General features: G+C 39.7%; 2 protein-coding genes across 2 annotated transcripts; one reads left to right on the top strand and one right to left on the bottom strand.

Annotated features, from left to right (window-relative positions):
• Window positions 1–1,649: 1,649 nt before the first annotated feature.
• PHAX (phosphorylated adaptor for RNA export) lies at window positions 1,650–15,952 on the bottom strand. The gene is made up of 5 exons (XM_006886006.1): window positions 15,844–15,952; window positions 13,377–13,990; window positions 9,562–9,682; window positions 2,353–2,436; window positions 1,650–2,036 (listed from the first exon to the last, which is right to left on the bottom strand). Exons 1-5 carry the CDS (start codon window positions 15,937–15,939, stop codon window positions 1,767–1,769), a joined length of 1,185 nt encoding a protein of 394 aa, XP_006886068.1. The 5' UTR covers window positions 15,940–15,952; the 3' UTR covers window positions 1,650–1,766.
• On the top strand, window positions 7,471–7,743 carry LOC102852750 (U6 snRNA-associated Sm-like protein LSm5-like). The gene has a single exon (XM_006886005.1). The coding sequence runs from the start codon at window positions 7,471–7,473 to the stop codon at window positions 7,741–7,743; it is 273 nt and encodes a 90-aa protein (XP_006886067.1).
• Window positions 15,953–17,789: the final 1,837 nt, after the last annotated feature.

Raw genomic sequence — 17,789 nt, 5'->3', positions numbered from 1 at the left:
CGACTCGACGGCACTTAACAACAACAACAAAGCAGACAGCACTTGTTGTTATGTGTCATCAAGCCAACTAACACTTATTGCGACCCTATGAACAATAGCTCTTGTCCTATCCTGAGCCAACTCAACCATCTGACACATGTGATGCCACTGACACAGTCATGGTGTCAACCCATCTTATCCAGGGTCTTCCTCTTCTGCCTGATCCTCCACCCTTCCAAGCATGATGTCCTTCTCCAAGGCCTTGTCCCTCTTGGCAACATGCTCAGAGTATGTAAGACAGAGCTTGAAAACCCTTTTATCTTTCCTAATATACACAAGATTTTTAAAATCACCCGTTACTGTAATTTTAGTTAAATGCAAACACAAGTTACCTATTTAAAATAGACCTTCCTCTGATTATAGCAATTTCATGAAATCCTTGAAATTAAAAATAAAAGTCTCAGGGAGCTCTGGTGGTCTAGTGGCAAGCAGCTGCATTGCAACCCCAGGGGTACGGTTAGAATCCACCAGACGCTCTGCTGGAGAAGGAGGGGCAATCTCCTCTTGTACAAGTCAGATCTGATTTGACGGTACACATACAAAAAATAATAAAGTCTCTTGAAACTCATAAAGGACTTCCAAAAACTTCAATTTTACTTTTATTTACTATTTATAAATTAAAAAAAAGCAACCAATAACTTTCCTTCTCTTTTCCCAATGAGATGTAATGTCAATGCCGATTTATTTCAGGAACTACTAAAAAGACTTTAATACATGGTTTGCAAAGAATAATATATAATTGCTTCCAACACATTTTGGTTAATATATTATGTAAACTATAATCAATTCTTGGAACATCTTAATTACTTTTGTCATTAATAAAAATGTAAAACTTCATGCAGATTTTGACACTGTTAACATCTAACTTCCTTGACATAAAGTGAAGCATTCCTAGGCAGACTGCCACTGGGAATTTTCAATGTCCATGTTAACACACAGGTTTGGATCACATTCAGTATTTAGTATATGACCAAGTACATTAATAAACAGTGAAAAATAAAGCTAAAGAAACAATAGCTCTCTGAAAAGCTTCTAACATTTACTTACTCCTGACCAACCAATTAAATGGGGGAAAATCATCCATATAAAGTGATTTTTACTGTCTAACATAAAGGTGGCCTAAATTTCTAGAATACAGAAAAGATGAAATTTGAGTGCAGCTGTAGTAACTTAACAATTTATGTATTTCACTGTTCTTGGTGTTGAGTCTTTGGCTCATGGTGACCCCATGCGACACCACAGCGCTGCCCCTCCGGGTTTCTCAAGCTGTACTCGTTACACTAACAGAACCTACTGCTTAGTAGTTGAAGTCACTGGGATCTTTCCTCGTCTCATCATGACCTTTTAGTGGAATGTTTTGAAACCAAAGCAATTGGTTTTACTTATTCATTGTGAAGGTCAATCAGAGAAACAAATTTTTAAATAGCATGTCATGACCTGGAAAAAAACAGAGTATCATCTACTGATACTCACATGCAAGAGACAGAGGAATGAAATCATCTATGAATTTTAAAAAGTTTTGTCAGATATGAGAAATTTTGAAGTGTTTTTAGGAGACAATCATAACTCATCTTCCCACAGATTCATTTTTGTTTACAACAATTCTTGCCTCCAGATTTTCAGGTTTATCAGTTTGAAGTTCAACAAAGAGTTCTCGGTAGAGGAGAGGTTTATCACTATTATTCCAGAAAGGTTTATTCTACCAAATGTTGAAAATGTCAGTATCATTAAAAGATGTCTAGATCATTCGAATGATCGATCTCAATGGCTTCCTCAGCGTCCAGCTTCGCCTCTCCATGTCCTTCCTGCGGTTCATCAAGAGAGGCCAGCGCCTCATTTGTGTCACTTGCAAAAGTTTCTCGTGATGTATCATCTTCCTCTTGAAAATTTAGACTTTTAATAGCTTGTTTCATCTTCTTCCCCAACAACTGTGTTCTCCTCTTCCTAGCAGCTTTTTTATTTTCATATTCCCTTTGATTTTCAATGTAGAAAATGTCCTGTAATAAAGGAACTTCAGTAAATAAGAAATACTTATTTAGAATGTACCACAAATTAGGCCCTTTATGCTCATGATTTTTGTTTCACAAAACAAATATTAGGTTCATTTTACAAATGATTACAGTGTCTTTGAGATAAAATAAATATGCAATGAAAGTAAGGGAAGGAAACAAAAGGTTTACTTGAAATGAGACAATAAAAAAATCAGTTCATTTAAGGAAAAGCAGGTGATGTGGAACAGCAGAAATTTAAGGGCAGTTAAGTGGAAGTCAAATTACAATGGACATCAAAAGTCAGGAACATTATAATGTTTACCTTAATTTGTTCCTCACTGATACTAGGAGTGTTTTTCAGGAGATTCAGAAAAACTCCACCTGGTGTTCTTCTTCGACTACCATTCTACAAAGAGAAACCAAAATATTATATGATAGACTTTTGTACAGACTTTCCATGTATAGTCAAGACTCTCTTAAACGGAGAAATAACCCAAAGCTTTAGAAGAGGCCCAAGGATATAGGTGAATATCAGGCCCAAAGTCCAGTCCTGATTTGACCCTTATAAAATGACTAACATGAAGAAATTATAAAAATTATTAGTATGGATTTCTTCACCTATGAAAGAAAAGTTTCTAAACAAATGATTTTTTTGTCTCTTAACCTTTATGATTTATAAAATGTACACGCTAACAAGACAGATTGACACAGTGATTGTCATAATGGGCTGCAGCGTTTGAGAGATAATGACGATGGCTCTGAATAGCACAAGGTTCAGATCTGTTGTTCATAAAGTCACACTCGACTCAACAACACCTAACAATACCGTGTAATATGATACACACACATACACATATGTGCGTGCACATACAAGCCATCATACACTAAGATATACTGCTAATCACACTTTTTTTGAAGCTCCATTTCACATACTTTGGGCACATGGTCAGGAGGGATCAGTCCTTGGAGAAGGACATCATGCTTGTGACGGGACAGCACAGGAGAAGAACCTGGGTGAGACAGATTGACACAGTAACTGGGGTAGGTGTGCTGGAGTCAGCGAGACTGGCTCAGGACAGGGCAGGTTTCAGAGTTGTTGTACATAAGGTCACCAGGAGTCACAGGCAACTCGACGGCACATAACAACAACAATCACACTTTTAGTACAACGTCAGGAAAGACCATTTCTTGAAATTAAGACATCATGCTGGGAAAGATGAAAGGTCAAAGAAGAGAAAACCGTCAACAGGATGGTTCAAAACAGAGACTGCAGCAATAAGCTTGAGTATATCAGGGATGATGAGGATGTCAAAGAACAGGGCAAGTTCAAATCCGTTTTCATGGGGTTGCTATGAGTTATAGTTTACTCAATAGCACCCAACAACAACTAGCAACTAAGCATCCAGAGAGCTCTGATGGCATAATCTATAGGATTAATCCAAAGGCAGCACCTCTGTAGTGGTTCCAATCTACTAGCAGCTCTGAGGGAGAAAGACAGGTGATCTCTTATCTCTTCTCCTCTATGCAATTTCTAGTCTGCTGATGGATCACTATGAATTGGTTCTAACTCACTGGCAACAAATTAGTTTTAGATTACTAAGCAATTATAAAAAAAATACACAAAAAACCCCCTAGGTTATCTTTATATAATATCTCCAAAAAGATGTGGTTGGTGTTATGTGCCATCAAGTCACCTGCAACTTACAGTGAGCCTATCCTGCCCTATCCTGAGCCAATCTCACTGTCTCGGAAAACCTATCCTCATGACCCCAGTTACTGTGTCAATCCATCTCATCCATGGTCTTTCTCTCCTGTGCTGTCCCTCCACTCTTCAAAGCACAATGGCCTTCTCCAAGACTGGACCATCCTGGCAACATGCCCAAAACATGTGAGATGGAGCTTCAAAATCCTTGCCTCCAAGGAGCAGCATGGTTTCATCCTCTCTAGGACAGACCTGTTTGTTCTCTTGGCAGTCCCTGGTATGTTCAATACCCTTATCCAGAATCACAACTTAAAAGCATCCAATTTTCCTGTCATACTTAGTCACTGTCCAGCCCTCTGATGCATAATTAGTAATTGCAAAGACCTTGGCTTAGATCAGGTTCACCTTAATCTAGACTGACACTGATGCTCTCTTCGGCACTCTGGAGAGATCCCTGAGAAATTAGTTTTCTGATTTCCTGATTGTGGTGCCAAAAGTGTTGATTGTGGAACTAAGTGAAACTGTTAACAATTTCAATCTCTTATTCACCTATCATGGTGCTGCCAACAGGTCCAGAGGTGAGAATCTTTGCTTTCCTGATGTTGAGCTTCTAGTGTATATTGCTATTTTTTCACTGGAGATCCCTTGTTCACACCAGACCAAGATTTAGGGTGAAGAAAGTAAGCTGAATTGTACTAGGGCAGAAGTATGCCTGTTTTTACTTAATTTTATCAGAATTTTCTTGAATTAATATTGATTTTTCAATACTGTTATGGAATAAATTGTGTTATTCCAAGATATATGTATATGATACAGGAGCTAAGTCATGATTTTCCACGATCTGGATAAACCAAATAAGTATAGGTGGATTAAGGGTGGAATGCCACCCTCACTGTTATATAGTACAAATTAGTTATAAGTGGAGTTTCCTTAGGATATTGTTATCCATAACAAATTATGGAAAACACTGAGAAGAATATGAATCTCAGAACACTTAACCTATTACCTAGACCAAAAAGTTGTTGTCCGAACAGAACAAAGGAAACACTGCATGGTTAAAAATCAGGAAAGTGTGTATCAAAGTTGTGGTTTTTTCTCCACACCTATTCAATATGGTAAGCAAATCATCTAAGAAGCCAGACCTTAGGAAGAAGAATGTGGTATCAGGATGGGCAGAAGACTAATCAACCTGTTTATACAGACAACACAACCTTGTTTGCTGAAAATGGAGGACTTGATGCATTTGCAATAGAAGATCAAAGACTTTGCCTTTACTATAGATTACATCTCAACTCTAAAAAACCAAAAATCCTCATCAATGCAACCAAAAGGTGACATAGTGATAGATGGAGAAAAGATTGACGCTGTCAACAATTAGATTTTACTCAGATTCACAATCAACATGCAGGGTAATAGCAGTCAAGAAACCAAGAAAGGTACCTAGTCCACTACCACTCTTCGGTCATGCCAACAGCTGGGAGAAAGGAGCCCCAAGACCCAGCCCACAGCACCCACTGCACCCCAGCAGAAAGCAAGATAATCCATCACAAAAGAAACTAAGCACATCATAAAGGACTCCCCACAAACAAAAGTCCCTGAGCCAGATGGCTTTACCAGCAAATTTTACCAAATGGTCAGAGAAGAATTGTCACCAACTCTACAGAAAACAGAAAAAGAAGGTAAACTCTCAAACTCACTCTATGAAGTAAATTTAACTCTGATACGAAAGCCTGGTAAAGACAATACTAAAACAAACAAACAAAAACCCTAAAAAACACACCAAAAACCAAAAAACAAAAACAAAAAAAAAAAACAAAAAAAAAACCAAAAAAAAAAACCCCTCACCTACTGACCAATAACCTCTCATGAATATAGAAGCAAAAATCCCTAAGAAAAATATTAGCCAACAGAATTTAACACCATATTAAAATACTAATACACAACTAGGCATGCAAGGATGATTCAACATAAGAAAAATAAACACCACACCACACAATAAACAATCACACCAATTAAAAAAAGACAAGAATGACATGATCATCTCAATTGATGCGGAAAAGGCTTTATGAAAAAATCCAATACCCTTTACTAATGAAAACACTGAACAAAATAGGAACAGAGAATTTCCTCAACATAAGTAACAGTCTATACTCTAAAGCAGCAGCCAATAGAATCCTCAATGGAGAAAGATTAAAGGTATTCTTCCTGAAAACGGGGACTAGGCAATAATGCCTACTATCACCATTCCTATTCAATATATTGTATTGGAAGTCCCAGCAAGGCCAATACGGCAAGAGAAGAAAATAAGAGGGACCCAATTAGCAAAGAGGAGGTAAGACTACCCTTATATGTAGATGAGATAGTACACATAGAAAACCCCAAAACCTAAGCAAGAAAATTGTTGGGCATAGTTGACCAATTCCGCAAAGTATCCAAGGCAATCCTAATAATGATATGGATGACATTCTTTAATGAGGTGGAAAAGACAATTTCTGACTTTATCTGGAAAGGAAAGAGACCCCACATAAGCAAAGAAGTACTGAAAAAGAAAAACAAGGTAGGAGGTATCACACTCCTCTGACCTCAAAACTTACTACAGAGCCATAGTAGTCAAGACAGCACGGTACCAATGCAGCGATACATAGATCAATGAAAAAGAATCAAGAGCACAAAAATCAGTCCACCTACCTATACCTATGGTCAATTGCCCTTTGGCAAGGAAACAAAATCAATTAAGTGAGAAGACAATAGTCACTTTTAACAAATGGTGCTGGCAAAATTGGATAACTATTTGTAGAAAACTGAAACAAGATCCACACCTCACATCATACACAAAAATCAACTCAAGGTGGATCAGGGGCCTAGAATAAAACCAAAAACTATACAGTTCATCAGAGAAAAAAATAGGAACAAACTTAGAAACCCTGGTATGAGTACATTTTCCAGTATAGCTAAAAATCAACATTTGTAAAATAGATGAATGGGACCTTCTCAAAACCAAATCCTTCCCATCAACAAACAAACTGATAGAGAAGCTGTGGTATATTCACACAATGGAATACTACACTGCATTGAAAAACAAGGAAGTCATGCAATATTATTCAAAATGGGTGACCTTGGAGGACATTATGCTGAGTGAAATTTCTCAGTCACAAAAGGACAAATACTGCATAGTGCCACTGTTGTAGAATGGGATTGACATCAGGGTTGGGGTAAGACTGAGAAAAACTGGATAAATTGTGTATACTGCATTGAAACAGATGAGGGAGAGAATTATTAAAAGCAATATATGATAGGGTATTATGGTTATCACAAGAGTCCAGAATTAAGGTTGCACAGTGGAATATATTCGGGGAGGTGGGAGGGGTGCAGGGGGATTGTATACCAAAGAAAGACTTTTTCTTTTCAAAGAGAGGAGCGAACTGAGGTTGGGGGAGGTCTGGGCAGGGAGAAAAGTGCAACAGTGAGTGAACAGGAATCCAAAATCTCTGTAAATGTTCATTAAAATTAATAAAATAAATTTTTAAAAATCATTCATTCATTCTTTTTATGTGTGTACCATCAAATTGGATCTGACTGGTACAGGAGATTATTGTTCCTCCGGCTTCAGCAGAGCATCTGGTGGACTCGAACCGCGTACCTCTGGGATTGAAGTGCAGTTTCCCACCACCAGGCCACCAGAGCTTGCCTAAAATAAAATTTTTTTAAAAAAACAAGAAGGCCACTTCTGGCGTAGCCATGGCGGCTAATGCTACCACCAACCCGTGGCAACTACTGCCGCTAGAACTTGTAGACAAATGTATAGGATCAAGGATTCATATTGTGATGAAGAGTGATAAGGAAATCGTTGGCACGCTTCTAGGTTTTGATGACTTTTTCAATATGGTCTTGGAAGATGTCACTGAGTTTGAAATCACACCAGAAGGAAGAAGAATTACTAAATTAGATCAGATTCTGCTCAATGGAAATAATATAACAATGCTGGTTCCTGGAGAAGGACCTGAAGTATGAGTGGATTTTCTTGACTGATTGCTAGCTCCTATTTTGTTTTATAAAGGCAACAAAATGGATTTTTTTTTAAACAAACTTCTAATCTTGAAATTCTGTAATGCTAAATTTCCTGTTACAGGGAAATGTTTTGAGATAAATTGTAAATGCCAATTTTTGTAAGTTAATCATGATTACTTTGGGATAAAAGTAAACAGTTTGTTGTTTGAAGACCAAAATAAAAATGTTTTTTGGTTAACTGTAAATTTATTATACTGTAATGGCCAGTAGGACAAAGTTTGTGGTTATTTTGTCACTTGTTTTCCTCACATTTTATGCCCATTTGCTTTGTCATTTATTTGACGATTTGATTCTCAAACTAGAATTGCTCCAAACAAAATGAACTTTGATTTTGAGCAAGTGTATTTAAAACACTGAGAAGTGATTACTAGCAAAATTAAGTTCAGAACAAGGCACTGAAGGTTTTTTCTACTGAACCCAAATCCTGTTAACCTTTATTAAAAGCAAATAAAATGTACAGCTCATATATACATGTACAGAGAGCAGTGAAGTAAAAAGAAAAAATTGATTACATTTTGCTGTACATCTTCTTAGACTTTCTCACTATAATTTTTATTTTAAAACTCATTCTTCTTGAACATACTGTTTTGTAACCGTAATTTAAATCCTCTTTTGAATTTAAATGGAAAGCATTGTTCCATATCAAATATTCAACATTTTAAGACATGGGCTTAGTATTCTCAATAAATGTATTTGTTGCGAAAAAAAAAATAAACCAAAAAACAAAAACCAACAAACCCCAAAACAAAAAAAAACCCACCAAATCCTTGTATGCATCAAAAACCTTCTCCATTAGGGTAAAAAGGAAATCCACAGATGGGGGAAAACTATTTGCTAATGATATGTCTGATAATCCAAAATAATATATATGATTATCCAAATAGTACATAGATCATCCAAAAACGACCAGAACAGTGCATTGACAGAGAACTACCAGAAATACAAGCTGGGTATCAGATGGATCATGGCAGAAAGCAAAGAGTACCAGATGGATATCTATCTGTGTTTCATTGACTAAGCAAAGGAATCTGACTGTGTGGATCACAACAAATTGTGATTAACCTAGAGGAAAAGGGGAATCCCAGAATACTTGATTGCACTTATGCAAAGGCACACTGTAGGTACTCAATTAAGAGTGGATTGTATTTGGGGGTAGGGGGTGGGGGTGGGGGAGGTGCGGGGGGGGTGTACCAATGAGGGAGTTTTTCTTTTGCTTTTCAAGGTGAGGAGCAAATGGGGTGTGTGCGGGGAGAAGGGTGCAACAATGAATGAATGGAATCCCAAAATCTCTGTAGATGTTCATTGAAATGAAAAATAAACAACCTAAATTTAAAAAAAAAAAAAGAACTGTCCAAGGAAAAAGAAAAAAAAATTTTTTTTTTCAGAGAGAATTTGGGCTTGAATCTTCCTAAAAATCAGTGGACAGAGGCTCAAAGAAGCCAAATAATATAGACAAAACTGAAAGCTGAAACTTTCAAAACCAGAACTCAACCAAGGCACTCAGCTTTCAAAGCCCATACACCCCAAACCTCAATGTCCAGGCTCTCCTGTCTTTAAAGTTGATTCTAAAGAAATGCTGTAAGAGATATGTTTCTGATTGTTTACTAACAGTATATGGTTGACCTCAAGTACGAAAAGTGTTAATTTCAACAACCTAGTATAATAAATTGTTTATTCGGTCTTCAATGCTCATGAAGTTTTGACTCAGAAGAAAATCACATGATACACAATATAAAAACAGAAGCAATAAAGCAGGCTTACCATTATAAAAAGGCCACCGTTTTGTTCAATTTCAGCAGTTTCCATAAGAAGCTCAATTGCCTTTTTGTTCCCAATTATCCTCACTACTCGAGCAATCAGATCTTTCTTTGGTTCTTGTAACCTAATATGGAACAAATAAAGCAATATTAACATCTTAATTTGTTACACTAAATTGAAGAAGTACACCTTAGTATTCAACTGTGATGGAAATTCTATTAACATTTGCTTTTCTAAATCTTCACCATTTAACTGTGGCGTCACAGGCATGGAAATATCCTTTGCCTTGGGTCACCAGAGAAGATAGCAACCTCAAGGTTCCATCTCAAGTTTCATACTCTGTCTCCCATTTGCTCTATCGTATGTCGAAATAAAAGTGCACACACAGCAAAATGAATGCAAGCTAGATGCTCAAACAAAACAACAGCAAGCATATGATTTTTAATTACAAGTACAGCTCATTTTACTGCACTTCACAGAAGTTTTTATTTTTTAAACAAAATGAAGATTGAAAAGACCCTGCACTGAGCAAGTCTATGGGCATCACTTTTCTGTCACATTTTGGAAATTCTCATACTATTTCAAACTTTTTCATAATGGTACTGTGGACTTAGTAGACTACTGAGTAAACATAATTTTTTATGTTTACTAGGAAACCAAAAGAATGTATAACTCCCGTTGTGATATTCACTGTATTGCAGTGGCCTGGAAATGAACCTGCAATATGCTAGTGAAGGACTAAGAGTTTTTTTTTTTAAAAAAAAAAAACAGGCCTCCAGAACGAAAAAGGAAATCCTCAAACTGTTAAGTCAGAACTTACAGCTGACCCCGCAGCTGGTTTCTGAAGCTGTAAATGGTAAAGGAGGAGGAGGACCATCTAAAACTGCACAGCTACAGGGGAATTAAAAATGCCAGAAGCACTGCCTCAGTTAGCAGAATAACCCCCAACTATGCCAGCAGAGCTCATATGCCAAGAGCTAGCTTGCCCAATTCTAGAGATGTCTGTGAGATTAAAAATGGAAAAGTTCCCAGCTTCTGGAAAAAAACCTAAAAAGTAGCTACTATATAATCATAGGTTATAATAGGATAAACAAAATTCAAAGAGACTGTATAAAATGATCTCATTTAATTCTTTTAACCTTATAGATACATGGTATTTTGTCACTGATATAAAAATACAGGAAGCCCAGTTACAATTCTTTCAATGACAGAGGCTATACTCTAAAGAGATAGGGAGCATTACAGTGGAGAAATATTACCAGTCCCCAAGATGTACCTAGACTCTTTGGTCCCTTCTTAAAAGTAGACAGTGGAATAATAGATGAGGAACAAAGGGACCAGGACTTAGACCAGGGTCTGGCACAAATGAAATCCGTGACTCAGGCACACCGCCCAACCACTGGGCCTCAGTTCCTTGTTTGTAATGAAGACTTTGGTTTACAAAATCTCCAATTCTTTTCTAGCACTCAAAGTCCCTCAATATTTTAAAAATCTGGTGTTGATAGGTTTGCCTGGAAAGCAGACACGTGTTTTTCTCCCAGCTATACTACTATTGAACAGTTAATCTATTTTCAGATGTGTGACCTTATTCATTAGTAACTTAAAGTTAATGAAATCTTTCATATCTAATTCTGAACTTGTCAAAATACATGACTTATAAATTTTCTATCCAGAGCAATTCTACTAGGCAGGAGAAGCAGAAATATATGTCTGAAGAATCAAGTAAATTCAGAGAAGTGCTACTTGAAATGGTCCAAAAGTGTAACTATCCACCACTTAGTGAACAGATATACAAAATATGGTAATTCCAAACAACAGACCACTATTCAGAAATCAAAAGGAAGAATCTCACTACAGTAAGGATATTTTTTTTTTTAATTATTATGCTAAGTCAAGGCCAGACTCAAGAGACCACATAAAACATGTCCTCACATGAAATGTCCAGGGTAAGCAAAGCTCTAGAGGAAGAAAACCGCTTAGTGGTTACCTAAGGCTGGAGATGGGACTGGGGATTAAGTAAAAACGGGTATGAAGAATCTTACTGGAATATGAAAATGTTTTAAAATCAGTCCACGGTGACGGCTGTATAATTCAGTAAAATTACAGTCTCCAAGCTATGATTTGCATTACAATGAACTACACTTATTACTGTTTGTTGTTGTGTTTGGTACAGATAGTGTTTAAGGAACTGCACCACTAACCCAAAGGCATGGAGTCTGAGTTCACCAGCTGCTCCATGGGAGGAGGACATGTGATTTACTGCCTCTGAAATCCCGCCAGAGTGTTAGCTATGGACTGACTCCCACTTGACCGTACACAACAAGTCAGCAATATATAACAGTACATGTTGTCGCTTATATTTACTGCTGTTACCATTCGCAGATGGTCACTTGTGGGTGTTCAATTTTATCACTGTTCAAAACACTGCAAAAGATTCCATTTTCGAAACGAAATCAGGCACTCTGATTCCTTGAAAACATGAACGCAAAGGCTGATCAATTTGCTGATGTCAACAGGCCAATTCAGGAAGTAATGAAATATAACCACAAAACATATAAGAAAAAAAAGGACCCATAAAAACCTAATTTCCTCACCAGACATGCCAATCCCATTTCCAGAGAATCCAGAACTTTCCACAAGTGGAGTTATTGCCACAAGTGACAAATTGGCAGTGCCAACTAACTCTTTATTATCAGAATACAGTTTTACTTTTTTTCTCTGTATACATTCAAATAAATCTGTAAGTTTATGTTTCCAACCCCTAAAGGGAAATAAAGACTGGAATTAAAATGATATTGGTAATAAAAGTAGTATTAAATAAAATTTTTTGAAAAAGATGTTTGACTGGAAGTCACCGGAAAAAAATACTATCAAAACTCAGGGACTACTTGTATTTGAAACTGTTAGATTTTATTTCATGCGAGGTACACTTCAATGTTACTTTAAAAAAGGAGGGGATATTCCCATGCTTGAAACAGGGCTCTCAGTCTATGGCAAGGAGCAGCACTGCCAACTCAAAGATACAAGGTTCAAATCCACCAGCTGCTCAGGGTAATTTATTGTGGTAAATTAATACGATTTACTGCCTTTGAAAACCTACTGGAGGGTCACCTGTGTGAGTCAATTCCTACTCAATGTTCCCTAACAGCTTGAAACACTTAAACCCCCCCCCCCAAAAAAACCACACAAAAAAAACCCAACCCAATGAAGACCAAAAAATCCCCACATGATTAAAAAAAGATAAGATTTATCCAAAGAGTTCTAAGTCCTTATTTAAGAATAGTTGCTAAAAAGTCCATCTTTTCGGGGAGCTCTGGTGGCCTAGTGGTAAGGAGGTGCAACTACAACCCCAGAGGCGCACAGTTCGAATCCACCAGATGCTCTGCCAGGGAAGGAGGGACAATCTCCTCCTGTACCAGTCAGATGTGATTTGACGGTACACTCACACAAAAATTAAAAAAAAAAAAAATTCCATCTTTTCATTCTATCAGGTCTGTCTACATTTAAGAAAATATATTAGTAGAATGTTGCAAGGAAGCCTAGAGATTTTTCCTTAAATTAAAAAGACTCAAAAAGGATCATTATTGTGCGGGGAGAAGGGTGCAACAATGAATGAATGGAATCCCAAAATCTCTGTAGATGTTCATTGAAATGAAAAATAAACAACCTAAATTATTAAAAAAAAAAAAAGAAAGAAAAATAAATGCAAAAAAAAAAAAGGATCATTATTAAAATATTTGGTGCTTATTCTACTTTCTGCAGATGATGGACATTTTGCTCAAGTTTATGGTATTTAGAGGACAAACATAAATGCTCACCTGAAAGAAATTTCATCAGCCACTTTCTCTTGAGGATCCTCCTCGGAGATTTCATAACGACCTTTATAGTTCATTTCCACTCTGTTCCCTAATCTGTCTCTGACAGGTCGTTTCCGTTTGAGATGACCTTGCCCATTTTCCTCTTCCTTTGAGTCTGCTTTTTTGCCACCATGCATATATTCATCTAGCTCTTTGTCTAATTCTTTTGATTGCTCTTGAGATTCCCTCTTGAGTTTCTTAGCAAGCAAATAATTGTAGGTCTCCGATTGTCGACTTCTGTCAATCGTACCCTCCATTCCCAAGATACCAAGTTCAGTGGCCACTGCATCTTGATTCTGCTCTTGCAGGACAGCACCCCATATATTGTTAACCTTCTTTGTTCCGGCAACAAATGCTTTCTGGCTACTCTGACCAAAGTCAAATGGCTCTGGCTTGGGAGGAGGATTAAAACATTTCTGTCGCTTGCGTTTCCAAAGAGCGCTGTCATCATCTGAATCAGAAAAGCTGTCTTCACTGGAATCCACACTTGTAACAGTCCGGTAATGTGATACTGGTGCACATGCTGCTGCAGTATTGTGGAAGGGCCTCACTGGGATGTCTCCCCCTAATACTTTCTGCAAGTGAAAGAAAAGCAATACCACAAAACACATTAACCCAAGCTACTACTGTGCCAGGGAGCTGTGGTGGCTTAGTATGTTATGAGTTGCACTGTCAACCCAAAAGCACAATTTGACTCCCCCAGCTGATGCATAGGACAAAGATGGGTAATGTTCTGCCTTGTGATTTACAGCCACTGGAAAACTCATTGGTGTACTGGAGGGTCAGCCATGCATTGGTTTGGCTTGAAGGCACATAACAACGACTGTGTTGAAAAGAAATACCAGAATGTACTACACAGCAAGATCCTCGGGCAATTCTTATGTATACACCAATATAGGCTTTGATCCAGTATACTGGGTGGGAAGGAGTGCAAAAAAACAAATTCTCAGCAGGGGACTGAACTAGAATGAATTGGCCCAAATTCAGCACCTTGGTCAAGACTAGCCAGAAATATCTACGTGCAAACAATAACGGCAGGTAACATTTATCCAGTAATTCTATGTGCTATATACTCCACCCAATGGTCCTACAGATAAGGACACTAAAGCCACAAAAAATTGTGCAAGTCACACAGTGGCAGTGCCAGGATTACAATGTGGACAGCCTAGCCTCAAAGAATTTCAGTACCTAGCACAGCAGCCAAGGCTCTCATCTAAAAAATGCAAGAAAATGAACACAATGCTTGGTGTTCGGGTGCCACACGAGGAATCTACTTCAGATAGCATTATGAAAGAATAGGTTTCTGAGTCTCAAGACTCACTGGGCCTCAAACTCAAGTTCACTGCTGTCGAGTTGAAAACGACTCACAGCTAACCCTCCAAGCAGATTTTCGGAGGCTGTAAACCACCCAGAAGATTGTCCACCTTTCTCCCGTGGAGCTGCTGATGGATTCTAACCACCAGAGGGGGACCACCAGTGGGTGAGCAGTGTGTAACTTCCCACTCAGAGGAGACTCTGGGTGAAATGAGCCCCCAGGGGGCAATTTCTCCAAATTAAACCCATTAGCTCCCTCTGGCTGGATTCTGACTCATGGCAACCCTAGAGAGCAGAGGAAATTGCCCCACACGGTTTGCAAGGCAGAAGCCTTCAGGAAAATAATGTCACATCTTTCTCTCGGAAGGGCTGATGGACCGGAACCTCTGATCTTTCTGTTAGCAGCCAAATACCTGGCCCCTGAGCCACCAGGGCGCCTTCCAATGTCTCTCCTTCCGTTCCCAACTCCAAATCCCGCTACTACTGTGTAAATTCGGTCTCAAACTGACCTTGTGGGTCAGAGCTGATCTCTACCCAGTAAGCTTCCAAGGCGGTAAATCGCTGGAAGCCGACCGCCACATATTTTCCCACCAAGTGGCTGGCCGAGCTTCTCCTTAACACCTAGTGCTTTAGCCATTGCACCACCATCACTCACCAGCCCCCCCCCCATTGTCCCCAGGTTGCACGGTTTGAACCCAAAAATCGCTCTTTCAAGACAATTCTGGGCCGCTGGAGAGAAGTCCCTAAGATAGGAAAATGCAAAAGCGATGTGCGTACTGAAGGCGAAGGAAAAGCGGTCACATGTTCGCCGGCGGGGAGGCTGCCAGGGCAGCGGGCCCGCCTCGCAACAAGCTGCCGGGCCACCGTTGTCCCCAAGGCCCCGCCAAGCGCCGCCTCCGACAGCCCGGGCTCCACGCACCAGCCGGGTCCTGACCTAACTGCGCGGCCCCCGGCAGGGCACCCACACTCACTGCTGCCATCCTCGCTGAGCACTGCCCCTCGTAGAAGGGGCTCCACTTTCCCGGACTGGGGACTCCAGCCTGTCCCTCACCCTCATCGCAGCTAAGGCTCCATGCCCCTGGCCTGGAATTATCCGCCGACCCTTCCCACGCACCGGCACCTGCAGCGGCTTGTCGCTAGGCGCAACTGTCATGTCGGAATCCGAGTCGGAAAGCTGCCCATCTTCCATGGCGCCAACCTCCTGCGCCATCTTCCAGCGGCGCGGCGCGGCGGGCCGGGAGGGCACTTCCGGCGCGGCGTCAGGAAGGCCCGCCCTTCGGGCGCCCCGGCGCGGGAACCTGCGTCCGCGGGCTGGGCTTGTTACCGGCGCGCGGAGCCCCTGGGTCAAGGCCGGTTGGGAATGCATAATGCAAAAACTCAGATTACGCTGGTTAAATGAGTCCCGCGTGACCCCAACACTTTGGAGTATTGCCATCCAGACTCTAATCTTATGCGAATATGAATAGCGATCATCGGGGATGTCTCCCTTGGCTTATCCCTCACCGGTATCTTCAGGACCGCCTGAACTACCTGATTCCATTGCCCAGGCAATCCCCTCTAACAGGTAGTTAACGGAAGAACCTTGCACAAAGTCCCGAGATCAGTGCTCTACTCAGACCCTTCAGGGGCAGGCTCCCTGGTTTGGGTTGCCCATTTTTGGCTCCTATTGGGTTCTCCAGCTGCAGTGCTCTTGTGCTTCTCCTGTGACTCAGGTGCCCTTCGGTTTTTCCAGTTTCAAGGCCTTTGCAATTGCTATTCTCAGATTGAAAGCCCATCTTCACCTCTGCGTACCCGTCCTTTGCATAGGATGTTCTCTCACTTGATTCTGGTTTCTGTTTTAATGGCATCATTACTGAGAGACTTTAACCCACTACCTTAACCAAAAATTCATTTTACGTGGATCTACAGTCAAACCTATGGTGGTAGCAATCAAGAAATCAAAAGGCATGTTACATTGGGAAAATCTGTTATCAAGAACTTCTTTAAAATGCTAGAGAACAAAGATAAAACTTTTCAGACTAACGTGGGCCTGACAGAGCCATGGTATTTTCAATTGCTTCATTATTATTGTTGTTAGATGCTGTCAAGTACTATGGATAGGGACGCTATGAACAACAAATATGAAGCATACCCTATTCTGTGCCACCCTCAAACTTTCTGACACTGAAGAGCCCATTGTGACAGTCACCGTGTCAATCCATGTGGTTCAGGGTCTCCTCCCCCTTGCCAACCCTCCTCCTTTCAGAGAATTATGTCCCTCACCAAGGAATAGCCCCTCAAAGCAACATGCTGGAAGTATGTGAGGTGAAGCCTCATCTTTGCTTCCAAAGAGCATTCTGACTGCACCCTCTCCAAGACATATTTGTTTGTTCTTTTGGCCATCATAAGATGTTCAGTACTCTTCTCAAACACCGCAGCTCAAAATTCTTCTTCTATTACCCTTATTCAGTGTCCAATTCTAAGATGTATAGTGATTGGAAAGACCATAGCCTGAATCTGATGTAACTTCGTTCTCAAACTGACCTTATTATTCTTCAATAATTTGGAGAAGTCCCTAACTGAAGACTTTTCCAGTGCAATACATCTCCTGATTTCCTGATCGCTCATACCAAGGGTGTTAATTGTGGATCCAAACAACACAAGTTATTGACTTCTCTTTTCTCCCTCTAGCATGAAGTTAACTATCAGTCCAGTGGTAAGAATCTTTGTTTCCTTGACATTGAGATGTAATTTATATTAAAGGCTGTACACTTTGATCTTCTGCAACAAGAACATCAAGTCTTCTTCACTTTCAGCAAACAAGGTTGTGTCATCTGCAAACGCAGATTATTGGTGAGTCTCCCTCTGATCCTGAAGCCACATTCCTCTTCACAGAATCCCCCTCCTCAAACAATCTACTCAGCATACAGATTGAATAGGTATGGAGAGAGAATACAACCCTGACATAATCCCTTTGTAATTTTAAACTATGTAGTGTTTGTTCCCTTTCCCTGTTCGCACAACAGCTTCCCAGTCTAGGTATAACTACCAAGTCCAACAGTATACAGACTATGGAAAAAA

This window comes from Elephantulus edwardii, unplaced genomic scaffold (assembly GCF_000299155.1).
Source record: "Elephantulus edwardii isolate Elephantulus edwardi_28Jun2011 unplaced genomic scaffold, EleEdw1.0 scaffold00046, whole genome shotgun sequence".
In the NCBI taxonomy this organism is placed as follows: domain Eukaryota; kingdom Metazoa; phylum Chordata; class Mammalia; order Macroscelidea; family Macroscelididae; genus Elephantulus; species Elephantulus edwardii.
The sequence above is the reverse complement of the archived record's forward strand: the minus strand, read 5'-3'. Positions and strand labels throughout refer to the sequence as shown.